Source organism: Balaenoptera borealis (genome assembly GCF_965194805.1).
Source record: "Balaenoptera borealis genome assembly, chromosome: 20".
Taxonomy (NCBI): Eukaryota; Metazoa; Chordata; class Mammalia; order Artiodactyla; family Balaenopteridae; genus Balaenoptera; species Balaenoptera borealis.
The window spans coordinates 20,384,331-20,401,491 of NC_138879.1; the positions used below are offsets into that span (position 1 = coordinate 20,384,331).

Sequence of the window (17,161 nt, forward strand, 5' to 3'; positions counted from 1 at the left end):
CTCCACCACCTGCCTTCCTGCCTGGAGGGAGGAGAATCTTAGGATGGGCCAAGGGAGGAGGCTATGGGGAGCGGGGGTGGAGATGGTCTCCAGGAGATGCACGCCCACGCCTCGCTCTTGCCCCTGAGGTTACTACCTGGGCCCACCTCCCCGGAAATGTTTCTGAGCAGATCCCCAGACAGCCAAAAACCCAACCCCAGCTCTTTCCCTGCCCAGGCAGCCTCCAAGCGGGGTGGCTTCCTTCCTGCCCCTCCTCCCAGCCCCCCAGCTGGCCCTCCCTTCCAGCCTACCCTCTCCCCGTACCCTCTCCCCTCTGGACCTGGGTCCCAGCTCTGTTGCCCGGAGACAGATACCTTGAGGATACTCACAGCCAGCGCTGCGTGCTTCTGCAGCTTGCTGTGCTGGCTGGAGGGCTTGGGGGGCTTCCCGGCCAGACGGTCTTTGTGCCTCCTGCTGCTCAGGTGCTAATGGACAGACAGACAGACTGGGAACAAGATGAGGAACCCAAGGACCCCAAAACTACGGCTAGCTCACCCTTCCTCTACCCACAATTCACACACCTAATGCACATGGCCCTGGAGTGGCCCTGGGAAGGGGAGGTAAGAATTGGCCTTCGCCTTCCAGGAGCCTCGCACCTCTTCCTCCACTGCTGCCTGCTCTGCTCTACCCACCTCCTCCCCGCAGGCTCCCTCCTCCAAGCCTGGCGCTGGGCCCACCCCCCTCACCCCTGCTCCATCCCCGATCCCAGCCGCACTTGCCCCACCTGCTTGAGTTGGGTCTCTGAATTGACCTGGAGCTGACAGAGAGCACAGTGGAAAGGGGGCCTGGGCCCCTGCCGGCCCCCGCGGACCCCTGTCACTCTCTTGGTCTTGTGTCCAGCTCCTCCCCGGGGCACTGCGTGGCCCCTGCCCCTGCGGGGAGCGCCCCGCTGACCTTCTACCATCCACCGGTGCTTGGCTCCTGGAGGGAGGAAAGAAGACAGCTTGCCAGCACCAAAGAGGGGCTTCAGGGGCCACGGAGACCCCCTCCAAACCAGGTCAGTTTGGCTGCCCCCTGAAGCCTCCAGGCTGCTCAGCACTGCCAGCCCCTCCAGCCATGTGAGATCTCTCTTTCCCTCCCAAAGGTCCTCCCAGCTGTTCTCATTTCATGCCAACATCCCCCAAGGAAGGCCTCGTTGCAGAGTAACAGGTCAGCTTCCCTTTGGCTCTCATCCCAACCCAGTTCCCCTGGGTCTGATCCAAGGAGAGATGGGAGGGGTGTCTCCTGTCTTCTGTGATGACCCTTCAGTTCTTGCTGCCTCAGACTTCTCTTCCCGATCCGATCCTCCCTCCTCAAGCATTACCGGGAGGACCCGAAATGCCCGCCCAGCCACAGCTGAGCACAGCGCCTCTGTCACCTAGCCCTGGAGCAAAGTGCCCAGAAGCTCTAGCCTGCCCACATCTGGTGAGGGCCATCTCCTTCCCGGGACTCGAGCTGGTGGGGGGCGCACTGACCTGTGTTGTGAGCCTGAAGCTGGGAGGCGGAGTTCACGGTCACCTTACACGTGGGGCAGTAGAGGCGCCCCTTCTCGCTCCTGCCTTCCCCACTCACACCACTTTCCACAGCAGCTGCCGCCGGTTCAGACCCTGGCGCCTCTCTCCCAGGCTCTGGGGAGCAGGGTGGGCAAGAGGAAGAGGAGGAAGAGGAGGCAGCATCCAAGAGGTCTGAGTGGGCCGGCTCCCTGGGCGTGGGTTCCGGACTCAGGGGTGGCTGGAGTTTGGGACCAGGAGGAGGGGCTGCAGGAACTGCTGGGGAGATGGAAGGCATGCGGTAAGAGTGTGAGGCCCAAGATGATTCTCGAGACCACGATTTTAAGCACAGATATTCTGGGGGTGGCATGGCAGATTGGAAGGGTCCCTGGTGTAGGGATGACCAGCATTGAATTCCAGACTCCCCACCAAATCACTGGGCAGACTTGGGCCTCTTTGGGCCTCAGCTTTCCCACCTGAAATGATAAAGTTGGATCCAGTGGTCTCAGAGAACCCACCCAGCCCTGATGATCTACAGTCATTAGGGAACTGTTAAATATGTGGAAGTCACCAAAAAGATGTGCTAGAATATTCATGGAGCACTATTCATAGCAGCAGAAAACTGGAAACTATCCAAATATTTGTCAACAGGAGAATAGTGAAAAGCATTGATGGGTCATGCAATGGAATACTACATGGCAATGAAAAAGGACAAAATACAGCTACAAGCAACAGCAACTTATGATGTGGTTATATCCTGATAAACCCATCGTAAGTTGAAAATATCATAAGTTGAAAATGCAGGTACTTCCCTGGTGGTCCAGTGGTTAAAGAATCCGCCTTCCAATGCAGGGGACGTGGGTTTGATCCCTGGTCAGTAAACTAAGATCCCATATGTTGCAGGGCAACTGAGCCCACGTGCCACAACTGCGCCCCGCAACAAAGAGTCCTCCCACCGCAACGAAAGATCCCGTGTGCCCCAACTAAGACACAACACAGCCAAAATCAATCAATCAATAAAAAGGAAGGAAATTTTTTTTAAAAAATGCATTTAATACACCTAACCTACTGAACATCATAGCTTGACCCAGCCTACCTTAAATGTGCTCACAACACCTACATTAGCCTACAGTTGAGCAATATCATCTAACACAAAGCCTGTTTTATAATAAAGTGTTCAATATCTCATGTCATTTATTGAATACTGTGCTGAAAGTGAAAAACAGATTGGTTGCATGGGCACAGAATGGTTGTAAGTGTGTCAGTTGTTTACCCTCCTGGGCACGTGGCTGCTGCTGACCAGCATCACAAAAGAGTATGCACCTACCGTACATCGGGGTCCCCAACCCCCAGGCCACGGATCGGATTGGTACCAGTCTGTGGCCTGTTAGGAACCCGGCTGCACAGCAGGAGGTGAAAGGCGGGTGAGCGAGTGAAGTTTCATCTGTATTTACAGCCGCTCCCCATCGCTCGCATCACCGCCTGAGCTCCTCCTGTCAGATCAGCGGCAGCATTAGGTTCTCATAAGGAGCGCGAAGCCTACTGTGAACTGGGCATGCAGTTCTAGGAGGTTGCGTGCTCCTTATGAGAATCTAACGCCTGATGGTCTGAGGTGGAGCCGAGGCGGTGACGCTAGTGCTGGGGAGCGGCTGCAAATACAGATGATCATTAGCAGAGAGGTGTGACTGCACAGAGACCATAATAAATCAATTGCCTGCAGACTCATGTCAAAATCCTATCAGTGGGGGGCTTCCCTGGTGGCACAGTGGTTGAGAATCCGCCTGCCAATGCAGGAGACACGGGTTCAAGCCCTGGTCCAGGAAGATCCCACATGCCACGGAGCAACTAAGCCCGTGGGCCACAACTACTGAAGCCCAAGTGCCCTAGAGCCCATGCTCTGCAACAAGAGAAGCCACCGCAATGAGAAGCCTGCGCACCACAACAAAGAGTAGCCCCCACTAGCCGCAACTAGAGAAAGCCCATGCGTAGCAACAAAGATCCAATGCAGCCAAAAATAAATAAATAAATAAATTTCTTAAAAAAAAAAAAAAAAAAGTCCTATCAGTGAGTGGCAAGTGACAATTAAGCTGCATCTTATGGAGTAGACTGGACATAAGCAACACACTTCAGGTGTCACTGTCACTCATCACCCCCAGATGGGACCATCTAGCTGCAGGAACACAAGCTCAGGGCTCCCACTGATTCTGCATTATGGTGAGCTGTATAATTATTTAATTATATATTACAACGTAATAATAATGGAAATAAAGTGCACAATAAATGTAACGCACTTGAATCATCCTGAAACCATCCCTCCCTCCCGGGTCCGTGGGAAAATTGTCTTCCGTGAAAATGGTCCCTGGTGCCAAAAAGGTTGGGGACCACTGCCGAATATTGCTAGCCCAGAAAAGATCAAAATTCGAAATTGGAAGTCCAGTGTCTACCGAATGCATATGGCTTTCACACCGTTGTGAAGTCAACAAATCATAATCCGAACCACCATGAAGTCGGGGACCATCTGTATATCATTAACCAAAACCAGGTGAAATTGATCTCTGGTGAGAAAAGTCAGGCTCGTAGTTACTCTGGGGGAGGGGTGTAGGTGGTTGGATGGCATCACCCCCAGACTCATGTCCATCTGGAACCTCAGAATGTGATCTTATTTGGAAACAGGGTCTTTGCTGATGTAATTAGTTAAGACGAGATCGTACTGGACTAGGGTGGGCCCTAATCCAATGACTGGTGTCCTTATAAGAAGACCATGTGAAAGCACAGAGACACTGGGGAAAATGTGATGTGAAGTCGGAGGCAGAGATCAAAATGAGGCATCCACAAGCCAAGGAGCGCCAAGGATTGCCGGCAACGACCAGAAGCTAGAAGAGCGGAATGAAACAGATTTCCCCCCCACCCCCGTGCCCCCAGAAGGAACCAACCCTGCTGACACCTTGCTTCAAACTGCTGACCTCCAGAACTGTGAGAAAATACATCTCTGTTATTTTCAGCCACGCAGTTTGTGGTCATTTGTCATCACAGCCCTAGGAAGCTAACAACAAGGTAGTGACCGGGAGTGGACCCAAGGAGGGGCTTCTGGGGTGCTTGTGACACATTTCTTCATCTCAGCAGATCCAGACTGGAAAATCCGTGGTGCTCTACACATGTGATGCGTGCCTTTCCCTGCACGTATGGAATACTCCAACACAAGCAGGAATAATAATAAGCAGAAATCGCTCAACCCCTTGTCAGAAGCCAGATTTGGAGCGGGATGGGGGGAGAAAAGTTTAGGACTGACCTTTGCTCTGTGGCTCTTCAGGGGCTCCACTGGCTGGAGTCGGGGATGGGGACACCGGCGTCCCATCCTGGGCCAGGGTTTGCGGCCTCTGCTTGCTCTTGGCGGCTTCGACAGCTTTGAGTTTTCTGGCGTGTTTGTGGCCTTTGTAGTGTGCTTCGGCCTGGTTCTGGGGAGGGGAGGGCATGGGGTCACCATTCATTGGCTGAGTCCACCTGCCCCATCCATGAGCTGGCGCTGGGCAGGGGGCAGGGCAGAGGGAGGCACGGCTCCGGCCACACAGGGGGCGCACCTTTGTCATCATCACAGCATGTGTGTGGCCCTGAGGTTTACAGAATGCATTCTCATACACGAGCTCCCAGGCAAGCAGCCACTGCCTTCAAATTCTGCCTCAGTTGCTTACTAACTGTGCATCTTTGGGCAGGTGCCGTCACCTCTCTGAGCCTCAGTTTCCTCACGCGTAAGCTCTGTGATGATAATACTGATTTCACAGAGTTGTGAGAATTAAAATGAGAACATGAATGACAAGGGCCTAGTACAAACAGTAGGTGCTCAGTGAATGTTAGTTACCAACAGGTTTATAAATGCACAAGTGGAAAAACAGAGCAATTCCCACACTTTCGGGAATGTGCACCTCAGATCATTCATCCCTTTGTACATTTTTCCAACAAAGTTATTGAACATTTGCTATGTGCCAGGCACGTGCTGGGCCCGGTATGAAGAAGATAACGGTTCCTCCCTCAGAGTGAAGTCTCTCTGTCCATCACTTGCATGACTCACATAACCTGAAGGCCTGGAGGGACCCTCCAAATCTGGCCTGTCCACTAGGGGTCCCTTCTTGTTGCTCCCAAAAGTAGGAAAGACAGGCCCCCGTGGCCCCTCCCTGGACACTTTCACCAGAGCAGGGAAGGTCCGCTCTCTAGGGGCGGGTCATGGTAGAAAGCATGCGGACTATGGGGTCAGCCAGGCCTGGGTTCAAATCCCAGCTCTACTTACCAGCTGTGTGGCCTCATGCAAGTCACTTAACCTCTCTGAGGCTGAGTTTCCTCATCTGAAAAGTGGGGCTGATGATAGCACCTCTATCCATCTCACAGATGTATCATGAGAACTCATTAAGAGGATGGGCATGAACACATTCTGGAAACTCTCAGGTGCATTAAGAACTCAGCTCTGGACCGGGAGCCGATGGTGGCCCCTGGGACCCGGAGTAGGGAAGGGCAGCCTTCTCTCTGGCAGAAGGGTCCAGAACACAGGAGAGAGGCATAGGGGAGGGAAATGAAATCCCAGGGGGATGGGATGGGACGGGGCAGAGGAATCTGGAGAGAGGAGAGGATGGGATGGATAAAGGACCAGGAGCGGCTCTTCTGCAACGAAGGACAGAAAATACGGACCACAGTCCCTTTGCCATCCCTATTCCTCCAGGAAAGACCCCAGAAGCCCAGTCTCCAGCCCCCTCCCCAGCCTGTTTCCACTACTCCTTCTCACCGCTGAGTTGAACCTCAGGTGACAGATGTTACAGGAGATGAAGAGCTTCTTCTTCAGAGGGGAAGGAACCCCAAATGTGTGACTGATGACAGCTTTCTGGACCGGGTCCATCTGTGAAGGGGGTGGGAGTGCACAATAACTTTGGGGTCAGCTCAGTAAGGGCAGGGGGCGGGGGGCGGGCACTGCAAAATGCCAAAAACTAAGACTGTTGAGGACGGCAGTGATCAGCCCAGAGGAGGAAATTTCCCATGTCTGTGGATATTAGACAGAGAAAAAGAAACAGCCTCTTCCCTGGCTGACTTTCTCTGTCAGCCTAGGCTTCTGCTTAGAGGCAGGGGGATGGCCAGGATGACCTCCATGACCTTGCGAAACAGAACCACGTGCTGGTGATCACGCTGGCGTCTCTTGCCGCCCCTCTGGTCTCTTTTTTTCTCATTCGCAAGAATCACAACTATTGGGACAGAGAGTTGGGGGCAGGCAGAAGCAGAGAATTTGGAATTTCCTCTCCCATAACCCAGACTTGTGCTGGACCTGCGGGCTGGGGGAGATAAGGCTTATCAGTTCTGTCACTGTCACCGGGTCTGAGAGGGAGAGGGACAGCCACGGCCCAGGGGCGGTGGGGGGCTGGGCGGGGGCAGCAGGGGCAGCAAGTGGAAGCCAGAGGAGGGTTCCCTGAGTAGTAGGGTCGTTTCTCTGGCATATTAATTTGCGTGTTCTTTTCTTTTCCTTATTTTAAATCAATTTTTTTCCTTCTATCAAACCAAGCTTTTATGTTCCCTTTTCTCAGGGGCTAGGTTGTTGGGCCCAAAGCAGAAGCTGTCTGGGCTTGCTTGTCAAGAGGAACTTTCCAGACCTTCCTGAGAGAGGAGAACAGAAGCTTTGAGAGAAAAGCATGGTTTCAGAAACTTCCCTGAGAAGAGAAAGAGGCTCTAACTCCCACAGCACCCAGGGCGGGGGTGTGCAGAGGACAGGACTTCAGAGGAGAGGGGTCTGCAGGGCCCCCAGTAGGAGGACGACAGTGGGTTGACCCCCTCTTAGGGATTATGTGCCTGAACAGTGAGCATGTCAGCAAGTGACAGCGGGGACTGAAGACCAGAGGACCCTCCCTAAATGTCTCAGGCTCCTTAGGACGTTTGTACAACCCTGGAGGGTGGGAAGGAAGGAGCTCCCAAGGGTGACTGAGACGAAATTTCCTACCATCTTGTCAGGATGGGGTGGGGCTCATCAATGCTTATATTTGATTTTCCAAATTTTTTAAAAAAGGGGATGTACCTTATAGCTCATGTAGTGAAGTAAATTTCATATTTACACACATACACACATGGAAATACATGTTTCCATGTATACAGACTAGTAGGCAGACACAGCGCATAAGCTTACAGGCAGTTACAAATTACAGAGACAAGTAGAAAGATACACGCTAGCATGCACACCAACGGCACGTATCCACAAACTTACAGTCACCCAAACCACGCAAAAACACACACTCAGAGGCCAGACACACACCAAACACATACACAGTTGACACAAAGACACAAAAAAACTCTCAGATACACAGGCACATACACTAATTACAGACAACTACCCAGGCACAGAGTTTGTAAACACACATGCACAAACTCACACCCACGAATAACAAAGTCCTATAGAGACAAACTAAAACAGAAAGGCACACCCCAAGTGCACACAGACATACACAGATCATCCACAGACATCCCTACAGAGAAACTCAAGTGAAACCTGCAGTTCACAGGCCCCCCGGGGCCCAGCAGTAGTTGCTGGGGGAGGGGGTGATACCATCCTGGATCCCTGGCCTAAGTGGGAGCTGGGCCCCATTTCAGGAGCATCTGGTCACTCTGGTGACCAGCTTCTGAGAGCTGGGCCCTTGCAGCCCCCCTTCCCCTCCACCCCCATGCTCGGCTGCATGCCCCCCACCCCCAGCCCAGCCCGTACCGTGCTGAAGTTGGGGAAGAGACTGAGCGGGGTGGCGCCATTGAAGTGGAAGGCGAGCAAGTGCTTGAAGTCCAGCGGGGGCTGCAGAGGCCTGGCGGGCAGGGGCAGGGAGGCCAGCAGGGGGCTGGGGGTGCTGGAGGCCGGGCCTGCTGCAGGAGGAAGAAGGGCAGGGTCTGAAACGGGGAGCCACGGGGCTCACTCCTCCCTCCGCAGCCAGAGCAAGAGGCTGATGGGCTTCTTGGGTGTAGAGAGAGAGCAGAAGCCCCTGTCTCCCTGTTCACAAAGTAGCACTGGCCGAGCCCAGGGCGATGACAGCCCATTTCTGTGCCTCTCCTCTCCACAACTGGGGAAGCAGAAGCAGGGAGTCCACAGTTCCAGGCTGCCAGCCCAGAAGGATGACCGCCAGCCCAGAAGGATGCCCACCACCCCACCCCACCCATAGGGGCAGCATAACGACCTAAATGAAGCCCAGAGGGGAGTCAGGGCCAAGGGAGTCAGGCCCCCTGACACACACACCACCACGGAGACTGCACGATGCACTGGGTTTCCACTTTATTGCAAATTAAACCCAAACCCAGGAGGCCTGGGGAAAGGCCAGCCCCCTCCCCTCTCACTACCTACCCTGTCCAGATCCCCACGTGGTTCACAGCAAGGGCTGACAGAGGGGATAGGAAACCCACTGGAATCTGAAAAGATGTGTTCCCCAGCTCTGGTGAGGCCCCAGCTGCTTCCTTCAGGAGGCAAAAAGCCCTCCGACATCCCTGCGTTGGGCCTGAGGCTGCTCCTCGGAGTCAGCCAGTCCAGCGCTGTGGTTTTACAGTCTTTGGTCTTAAAGGTCTGAGGCAGGGGCCCGGGTTCAATCCCTGGTCGGGCAAGTGAGATCCCACAAGCCAAGCAGTGGGCAAGAAAAAAAAAAAATCTGTTGGGAATTCCCTGGCAGTCCAGTGGTTAGGACTCTGCGCCGAGGGCCCGGGTTCAATCCTTGGTCGAGGAACTAAAATCTAAAATCCCGGCGTGGCAAAAAAAAAAAAAGTCTGAGGCAAGGGCAGGGGAAGGCTAGGAACTTAGAGAGCAACCAGACTTTGAGGAAGAAAAAACTAGAAATAAATTTAGTCCACCTGGGACTTTTTTGGACCCTGTCATTACAAAACCAAAAGAAGTCCTTTTAGATTTCGTGTATTAACACTGTGAAAGATAGGATAGATTTATTTTACATTTATAGATGTGTATGTCGATATACACAGCCATATACAGAAAAGCCTCAGGCAGCCTACTGGTGAGGAGGGCACCACCACTTCCCTTGAACTGTTAGCTTGTGCACAGAGAGGGTGCTGTGCTGTGTGTCAAAAACAAGGGTGGTCATCTGCTCTTCAGTCACATCTGAAGAGATGTTGCTAGAAGTGGGGGCCAACAGTCAAGGACCCAGTCTCCTCTCCTTCAACCCCTGAATTGTGCAGACCCGGTCTTACTCCCTCCAACCAATAGCCCCTCAACTTTTCTAGGATCAAAACTTAGGCTGAGTTCAGAGGGAAAGGGGTGAGCTACTCTCACCAAACTCTGGAAAGGTCAGGAGTGATATTTAGGGTGACCCAGACCCTAGCACTTCTGCCCACTGGCCCGAGCCCCGCCCCCCCCCCCCCCGATCCAGCCCCTCCTCCACAGCCCACGGGGCCGCGTTAGTACTCAGCGTGGAGCACAGGAAGCCCGGGGAAGGTGGGTGGGAGGCCACAGCTAGGAGGTCAGCTTGGGTGCAGCACAGTCAAGTCCGGCTTGGCCCTTAGAGAGCCTAGGGCCCCGGGCTGGCTGGACAGAGGCGAGGAGGCCGCCCTCACGTGAGCTGCGAGCCCAGGAGCCCCTCGCCCCACCCACTCTCTAGGAACTCCACCGCCAGCGCAAAGTCAAACTCGCGCAGCGGCGGCCCATCCACCGCGATCTTCACCGCGGGGCCGCCCCGGCCTTCCCCCGCCCCGCCCGGCCCCCACCACCGCAGCTCCCGGCTGCGGCCGACCTTGTCCAGGAGGCCGGCGCCCGCGGGCAGCGCCAAGGCCAGGGAGGCGAGGGCGGCGAAGTCGGGGAAGAGCTCGTGCAGTTCAGAGCGCGCGCACGCCAGCTTGGCGCACAGGGCCCGCGGGCCCAGCCGCCCCAGGCTGCACACCACGCGCTTGAAGAGCGCGAAGTCGCCCAGCGCCCGCTGGCGCACCACGGCGGGGGCGAAGGCGCGCAACAGGACGCGCAGCGCCCCCTCGCCGTGCGCGCCCAGCTCCTCGGGTGCCTGCGGGTAGAGGCGGGGGTCGAAGATCGCCGCCAAGGCGGCCACGGCGTCCAGCGAGGGCCCGGGGTAGGAGTCCCGCAGCCCCCTCCGCATGGAGTCCAGGAAGGCCCCCCGCAGCCGCTCCAAGCCCTGGACCGCAGCCTCGGAGTAGCCCACCAGCTCCACACCGCGGTAGGTGCAGCGGCCGCGGCCCAAGTCAGGGCTGGAGGTTGCCAGTTCCTGCAGGAAGCCCTGGAGACGCGCCCCAGCTGAGCTGCGCTGCGCTTGGAGGGAGGCTGCAGCTGCCGTCACCAGCGGCTGCAGCAAGGCCAAGTCCGGCTCTTCTGGCTGCAGGACAAGGGCGAGCTTCTGCACGGACGGCAGAGCATCCAGCAGGAGGTGGGTGAAGGCCACAAAGGTGAACTGGCGCAGGGCGAGGGCCAGTGCCCTGGTTGTAGGTGAGGCTGGGGCAGAGGCCTCCAGTGTGGGCACCAGGCAAGGCCAAGCCTCAGCCACTGCTTCCACCACAGGCAGCAGGGAGGCCCAGGGCACTGGCCGTGGTCCTGCCAAGTCAATAGCTGCAAGGTCCAGTGCCGCCCGGAGCTCAGGGACCACGTGGGAACTGGGGCCACCGTGGAGGCGGAATAGGGCATCCAGCACACTCTCATATTCACCTAGGTAGGCAGGGGGCTTGGGATCTGTCCGGCCGGGGAGGCAGTGTAGCTCCATGAGCAGTGGGCAGGCGGCCTGGAGCTGCGGGCCCACGCTCCCCAGGCGGTCACTGGGGAGGCTTGAGCTGAGCCAGGCCAGCTTGGATGCAGACACGCCGAAAGCCTGCAGAATGTCCAGGAGTTGGCCAGCGGTGGCCTCGCCTTCCTGTAGCTCCACACTGCCCAGGAAGGTGGTGGCAGGCTGGCCATCGCAGGGGGACACCGAAGTGGCAAACAAGGCCAGATTGTGGGACTCAGGCCAGTCCCGGGTCTCATCCAACACCAGGCCCACATACGGGGATGCCTTCAGGCGTTGGCAGGCCTCTGTGTGCAAGACACTGGCAATGGCCACCTGGGACAGCCAGGGAAAGAAAGGGAGGGAGGACAGAGTTAGGCTTGTCCTGAGAAGGGGAGGCAGGCAGGGTGGGGTGATAGAAAGAGCACAGGCCTGGGATCGGACTAATCCTAGCTTTGCCACTTACTGACTGTGTGACCTTGGGCAAATCATTTCACCTCGCTGTTCATCTCTGTTTCCTCATCTCTAAAACCAGGCTAATACCTGCCCCCAAGCTCCTCAAAAGGTTGTTGTGACTCATATCTTAGTGCCCTGACCAGGGATTGAACCCGGGCCCTCAGCAGTGAAAGCACGCAGTCCTAACCACTGGACCGCCAGGGAATTCCCATCGATGTAATTTTGTGTTGTTGTACTTATAAGCGTAAAAAATGCTTTAGGAACCATAAAGATTCTACAGCGTTTTGTGTGTGTGTGTTTTTCTACAACATTGCCCCTGTCAGCCTTATTCCTGGGGGTCTCCCTCTGCTGTGCTGCTCAGGGATTAACTGATAGACACGTTGACTCCCTACCAGTTACACAGGGCCCCAGCTGTGTACTGTTTGTCATCTCTCTGGGGGATGAGATCCAACTCCCCCACCCCCTTACCAGCCCCCAGGACTCATACAGCCAGTGCCTAGGAGAGAGCTGCAATATGCATGCCCCCAGGGGCCACATGGGTGATATTGACCTTGAAGTGGGCCAGGGATAAACCAAAGGGAATGGGGAAGCCCATGCCCTGCTCTCCAACTCCAGAACTTCATGCCCTGACTACACAGGACCTAGCTTTTCAGTAGAAGTCACAAATCCACATTTTTATATGTAATCTCTTGTTCTTTTGTTGTTTTTGTTTTTGTTTATCTTGGAGACTAATTTTTCTTAAAAACACTGTGAAAACCACCAAAACACATCTGTGGGCCAATCAAGCTCCCAGGCCACCAGTTTGCAACCTCTGACCTAGGTAGTGAGGGGAGCGGACCTGAGCCCCTGAGGACAGGGCCTGGTCCGGCCTCTTCACTGTTGGGCACCCAGGAGCCAGCCAGGGGCCTGGCACCTAGTACGCCCTCAGTGAAGGCTCTGATGCGCGAAGGTGTGAATGAAGTGCTTTGGCTGCTTCCCCGGGGGCCTGGCATGCTGGTGCCATGCCCAGATGGCTCGATGTTTTCCCTCCTCAATCCCTCCCCCACAGCCCTGGCTGCCACCCACCTGCATGTCCCTCACCCTCCTGGGACTGTAGTAATCGCCGTGCTCCATGCCCAGCAGCGCCTGGCACAGGTTGAACCTCTGCAGCTCGAGCAGGGCAGAGCAGCGGTCGTCAGGCACGTCCTCCTTGGCCATGCAGTACACCGTGGTCAGCACGGCCACCTTGGCCGGGTTCGCTTCCACCTTGACACCCCTGAAGCTGGGGGTGGTCGCCAGGCCCGGACAGGTCCCTCCACCCTCAGCCTGGCCCTCAAAAGTGGGCCGGCCCCGGTTGACGGCCAGAGCCTGGCGGTGGGCCCCCGAGGTCACGTGGCGCAGCAGGGCGTGGCGCTGGAAGTTGTCGGTGCCCACAGTGAAGGCATTCTCCGCTTTGCCGTGCTTGTTGCGCACCAGGGCCTGGCGGCACTCGAGGCAAAACATCAGCTTCCGCTCGTAGTCAAAGTCCAGCCAGGTGAACTCCTCTTTCCAGTGCTCGTTGAAGTAACGCTTGCACTTCTTATTGGAGTTGGAAGCCTCTCCGGCTGGTTTCTTCCCCGGGGGCACCATTCCTGCTCGAGGGGCAGGGCGCCCCCAACCCCCACCCAAATGCTCTTGCCCCCCCAGCCTGCCCCGCACACCGAAGCACCTCCTTTGATAAGGGGAGTCGGTGGGGAGGCAGGAGGGGGGCAGCCCGCCAGGCTAATGGGGACCATCCATCTAACTTAGCCCGGAAAGTTTATTTCCACTCCGCTGGTGGGAGACTGGAGGTGAAAGAGACAAGGGAGAGGCGTTAGGCGTCCACTGGGGGTTCACACTGCCCACAGAGGACTCCCCGGGCGAGGGGTAGACGGACCCAATGGGGAAGGGCTACTGGGAGTGGACCATAAAGTGTTATCCAAAGTGGGTAGTGGTATGGGGGCTCCAGCCCCCTCTAAGGGTCTCCCTCTATCCAGGACAAGGCATCGATTGCTTTGACTGCTGAAGCATGTCAGAACTCAGAGCTGGAAAGACTAACACCATCAATGCAACCACATTTTATAATCCCGAGACAGACAGTGGTTCTCAGGGCTCACGAATAACTCGTGGCTGAATCCTGGCTCCTCGCCCGAAGGATAACTGGTGCCATCAGGCCACAGTCATTTGTGTCATCAGAAGGAAGTTAGCACGAAGCTGAGCTCCCAGAGCCACAGGACCGAGGAATGGGATTTGTGTTCTCTGCAGCCCCCTTCTCTAAACACACGCATGGGCACACTCACACACACACACCAGTTGTGTGGTTCTGGGAAGGGTAGCCCAGAAGCGGGGGCTGGATTCCAGACTAAATGCAGCCAGCTGGTTGCCTCTACCTCCCTCACTCCACCACCACCCCAGGTGCGAGGCGAGGATGAGGAGTTCAGGACCCCACGGCCACGTCCAGCTGATGGCCAAGACCTGCCACCTCTGCTTCCTCATTATCTCTCACACCTGCCCCTCCTCTCCATGTTTACTGATAACAACAGCGGTAACTACCATTTACCGAGTGCGAACTGACTCAGGCCCTGTGCTAAAGATTGCGGTGACTCCATCAGGAGACCAAGATTACTCTTGCAAGTACTCTCTGAGGATGCTATCACCCTCACTTTGGACAGGACGAAACTGAAGCTTGGGAGCTTTAAGTGACTTGCCCAAGGTTTGCCAATCAGTAAGTGGCTGAGGTGGAATTAGAACCCAAGTCCTCCTGACGCCACAGGCCACGCTGAGACCCTGGCCTGCACCGTCTCACCTGGATTACGCAGCGGCTTCCGCCTCTGCATTTGTTCCCCCACATTCATACCTCACGTAACAGCCAGAGAGCAAGGCCACACACAGATCCCACTGTGTCACTGCCCTGCTTTCGCCTCTTTGGTGGTGTCCCATTGCCTAAGTCTACATACCTCACCATGAGCCAGCGAGACGCCCCCCAGCCTCTGGACACCTCCAGACCCTCCCCACTCCTGTCTGCTCAGCCAGCTCCAAAGGCTTACCATGCCCCACACACATTACTATTATTTTTGCTCCTGCCTCCATCCCCTGTGCTGGAACTCCCCATCCCGCCTCTTTCCCTGGCTATTTCCCATTCATTCCTGGAGAGCAGCTCAGGCATCCCCTCTGCCATCCTGATCCCCACCCCCCCAACCTGGGCTGGTACCTGTCCTCTATTCTCCCATAATTCCCCGTGTATGAGTCTTTGTAACACAATATGGTGAATGCAGGGATGCTCTACGTATCTCTGTACTTGGTTCCTGGAAGGTCAAGATCACATTTGTTCATTTTTGTACCTCTAAGTCCCTGTACAGGACTGGGCACGCAGATGGCTCTCAGCAAAAGCTGGTTGTTTAAAAGAACAAAAGGATTCTTTTGGCTATATGAAACAACCTCCTGTCTCTTTTTTTTTTTTAAAGATTTTTTTTGATGTGGACTATTTTCAAAGTCTTCACTGAACTTGTTACACTATTGCTTCTGTTTTGGTTTTTTGGCCGGGAGGCATGCGGGATCCCAGCTCCCCTGACCAGGGATCGAACCTGCACCCCTTGCATTGGAAGGCGAAGTCCCAACCACTGGACTGCCAGGGAAGTCCCAACAACTTCCTGTTTCTGAGGCTGTTGGTTTAGCTGATTCTAAACTCTGAGAAAGCAGTGACTGTCTTGCCCACCTGATATTATACCCAGCACCCCGTGTGGAACCTGGCACTTAGTAGGTAAGTAAAGTAAGGGCAGATGAGTAGAATTCCACGGGCAGCCCATTCAGTATAAGGAGAAGCACTCCATGTTGCCAGAAGTGGGTGAACCTTGCTGGTCCTCTTCCCCTGGACTCTGAGTGGCCATTGGCACGGCTCATCACACCCTCCTGAAACACACTTTTCTCTTGCCTTCCAGGACACCACATCCCCTGGTTTTCCTTGCTCCCGTCAGCCACTCCTCTGATGTCATCTCATCCTCTTCTTCCCTATCTCAAACTGTCCAAAGAGTTCAGAACCATCTCTACAGGACACTCCTCTGGGCACCACACCTTTCCATCCAACTGCCTTCCTGGCTTTTCTAAACAGATCTCTCCTGTATCTGTCCCTACAAAATATGCTCCTCTCCCAGGCTGCCCCGCTCAGGAAAATGGCCCTTTCTCCCACCCAGGTGCTCTGGCCAGAAAACTGGCCATCCAATCCCCATTCTCTTCCGCATCAGGACCTGGTCTGTCCACAGGTCCTGTTGATTCCACCTCTATGATCTACCTCTAACTCATCCCTTCTCTCCATGCCACTGCCACCATCCTTGTCCAGGCCACCATCATCTCTTGCTTGGGCTATGGCAGTTGCTTCCTGATGGCACTCTGGGTCTCCACTCTTACCCCTGTCTGGGGTCAGAGACTCTCAGTAGCCAGAGGGGGCTTTTTAAAACATACAGCTTAAAATCCCTCCATGACTGCCCATTGCTCTGAGGCCAGCGCCAGAATCCCTTTCAAGATCTACCAAATGCCCGGGCACTGCTGACCTCTCTGGGAGCCACTTGTGCCTCCCTCGCCTTCCAGCTACACTGGCCTTCCCTCAGTTCCTCCAGAGTGCCAGAGTCCCATCCCCAGAACCTCTGCACATGCTGCGCCTTCTTCTGGAATGTTCCCACCCTCCCTCCCAACACTTTGCCTAGTCCGCTTTCCCTCTGGTCTTAGCATAATGACCTCTTCAGGGGAGGCTTCTCTAATTATCCTTCCCCAGCAAGTCCCCTTATTTTCTGTCACTACCCCCTGTTTGTTCCCTCCAGTGCACTCCCCAAAGTTTACAGACCTGCTTATTTCTGTGTAGTTCTATTGCTTGCGCTCTTGCTGTCCGCCCCCTTCCCCCGGAAAATTCCCTGAGGGCAGGTAAGGTAATTTACTTGCTCCTCTCTGGACTCCAGAGAAGGGAACCACGGCTGGCCCCCAGCAGGTGCTCCACAAAATCTGAGGAGTAAATGACTCAGGAAGCACAAGCTCTCAGGCAGAGAGAGCAATGGAGTGGGCCCCTGGGCACCTTTTGGGTGGCTAAAACAGCTGCCTTTGACATCCTTTCCTCCTAAGGTCCCGTGATTCTGTGACTTTGTGCAGACCACCACCCAAAGGGTCTTAGAATGGAGAGGAGGTGCAAAGTCAAGGTGACACCCTTCTGGGTTTTTGAGAAAAGAACAGAAGAGTAGGGAGGGAGGAGGCCTGGGAAGATGGAGATTCTGAAACTATACTGTCCAACAGGGTAGCCACCAGCCACATGTGGCTGTTTAAAATTAATCAGAATTTTATTTTATTATTATTATTTTTTAATGGCCGCACCACATGGCTTGCAGGGATCTTAGTTCCCCGACCAGGGATCGAACCCATGCCCTCGGCAGTGGAAGCGCAGAGTCCTAACCACTGGACCGCCTTGGAATTCCCCAGAATTTTAAATTTTTAAAAATTCAGTTCCTCAGCCGCACG

At 55.2% G+C, this 17,161-nt stretch overlaps 1 protein-coding gene and 1 long non-coding RNA gene across 13 annotated transcripts in view; one reads left to right on the plus strand and one right to left on the minus strand.

Moving 5' to 3' along the window:
- Nucleotides 1-17,161, plus strand: part of LOC309618132 — a 155,347-nt gene that overhangs the window by 85,340 nt on the left and 52,846 nt on the right. The window lies entirely within an intron of this gene.
- The window catches only part of ZNF385C (zinc finger protein 385C), a 56,964-nt gene that overhangs the window by 1,699 nt on the left and 38,104 nt on the right, over nucleotides 1-17,161 (minus strand). For 2 of the 12 annotated variants that reach the window (XM_082371384.1, XM_082371389.1), the window contains exons 2-9: nucleotides 12,731-13,467; nucleotides 11,158-11,545; nucleotides 8,233-8,381; nucleotides 6,280-6,390; nucleotides 4,798-4,963; nucleotides 1,494-1,787; nucleotides 764-960; nucleotides 354-464 (exon numbers count right to left, since the gene is read on the minus strand). In XM_082371384.1, the coding sequence (XP_082227510.1) occupies nucleotides 354-464; nucleotides 764-960; nucleotides 1,494-1,787; nucleotides 4,798-4,963; nucleotides 6,280-6,390; nucleotides 8,233-8,381; nucleotides 11,158-11,545; nucleotides 12,731-13,273 (1,959 nt within the window). In that variant the 5' untranslated portion in view covers nucleotides 13,274-13,467. Of the gene's footprint in view, nucleotides 1-353; nucleotides 465-763; nucleotides 961-1,493; nucleotides 1,788-4,797; nucleotides 4,964-6,279; nucleotides 6,391-8,232; nucleotides 8,382-11,157; nucleotides 11,546-12,730; nucleotides 16,343-17,161 lie in introns of those variants that run through there. The other 10 variants (XM_082371392.1, XM_082371393.1, XM_082371390.1 and 7 more) reach the window with 9 other exon arrangements.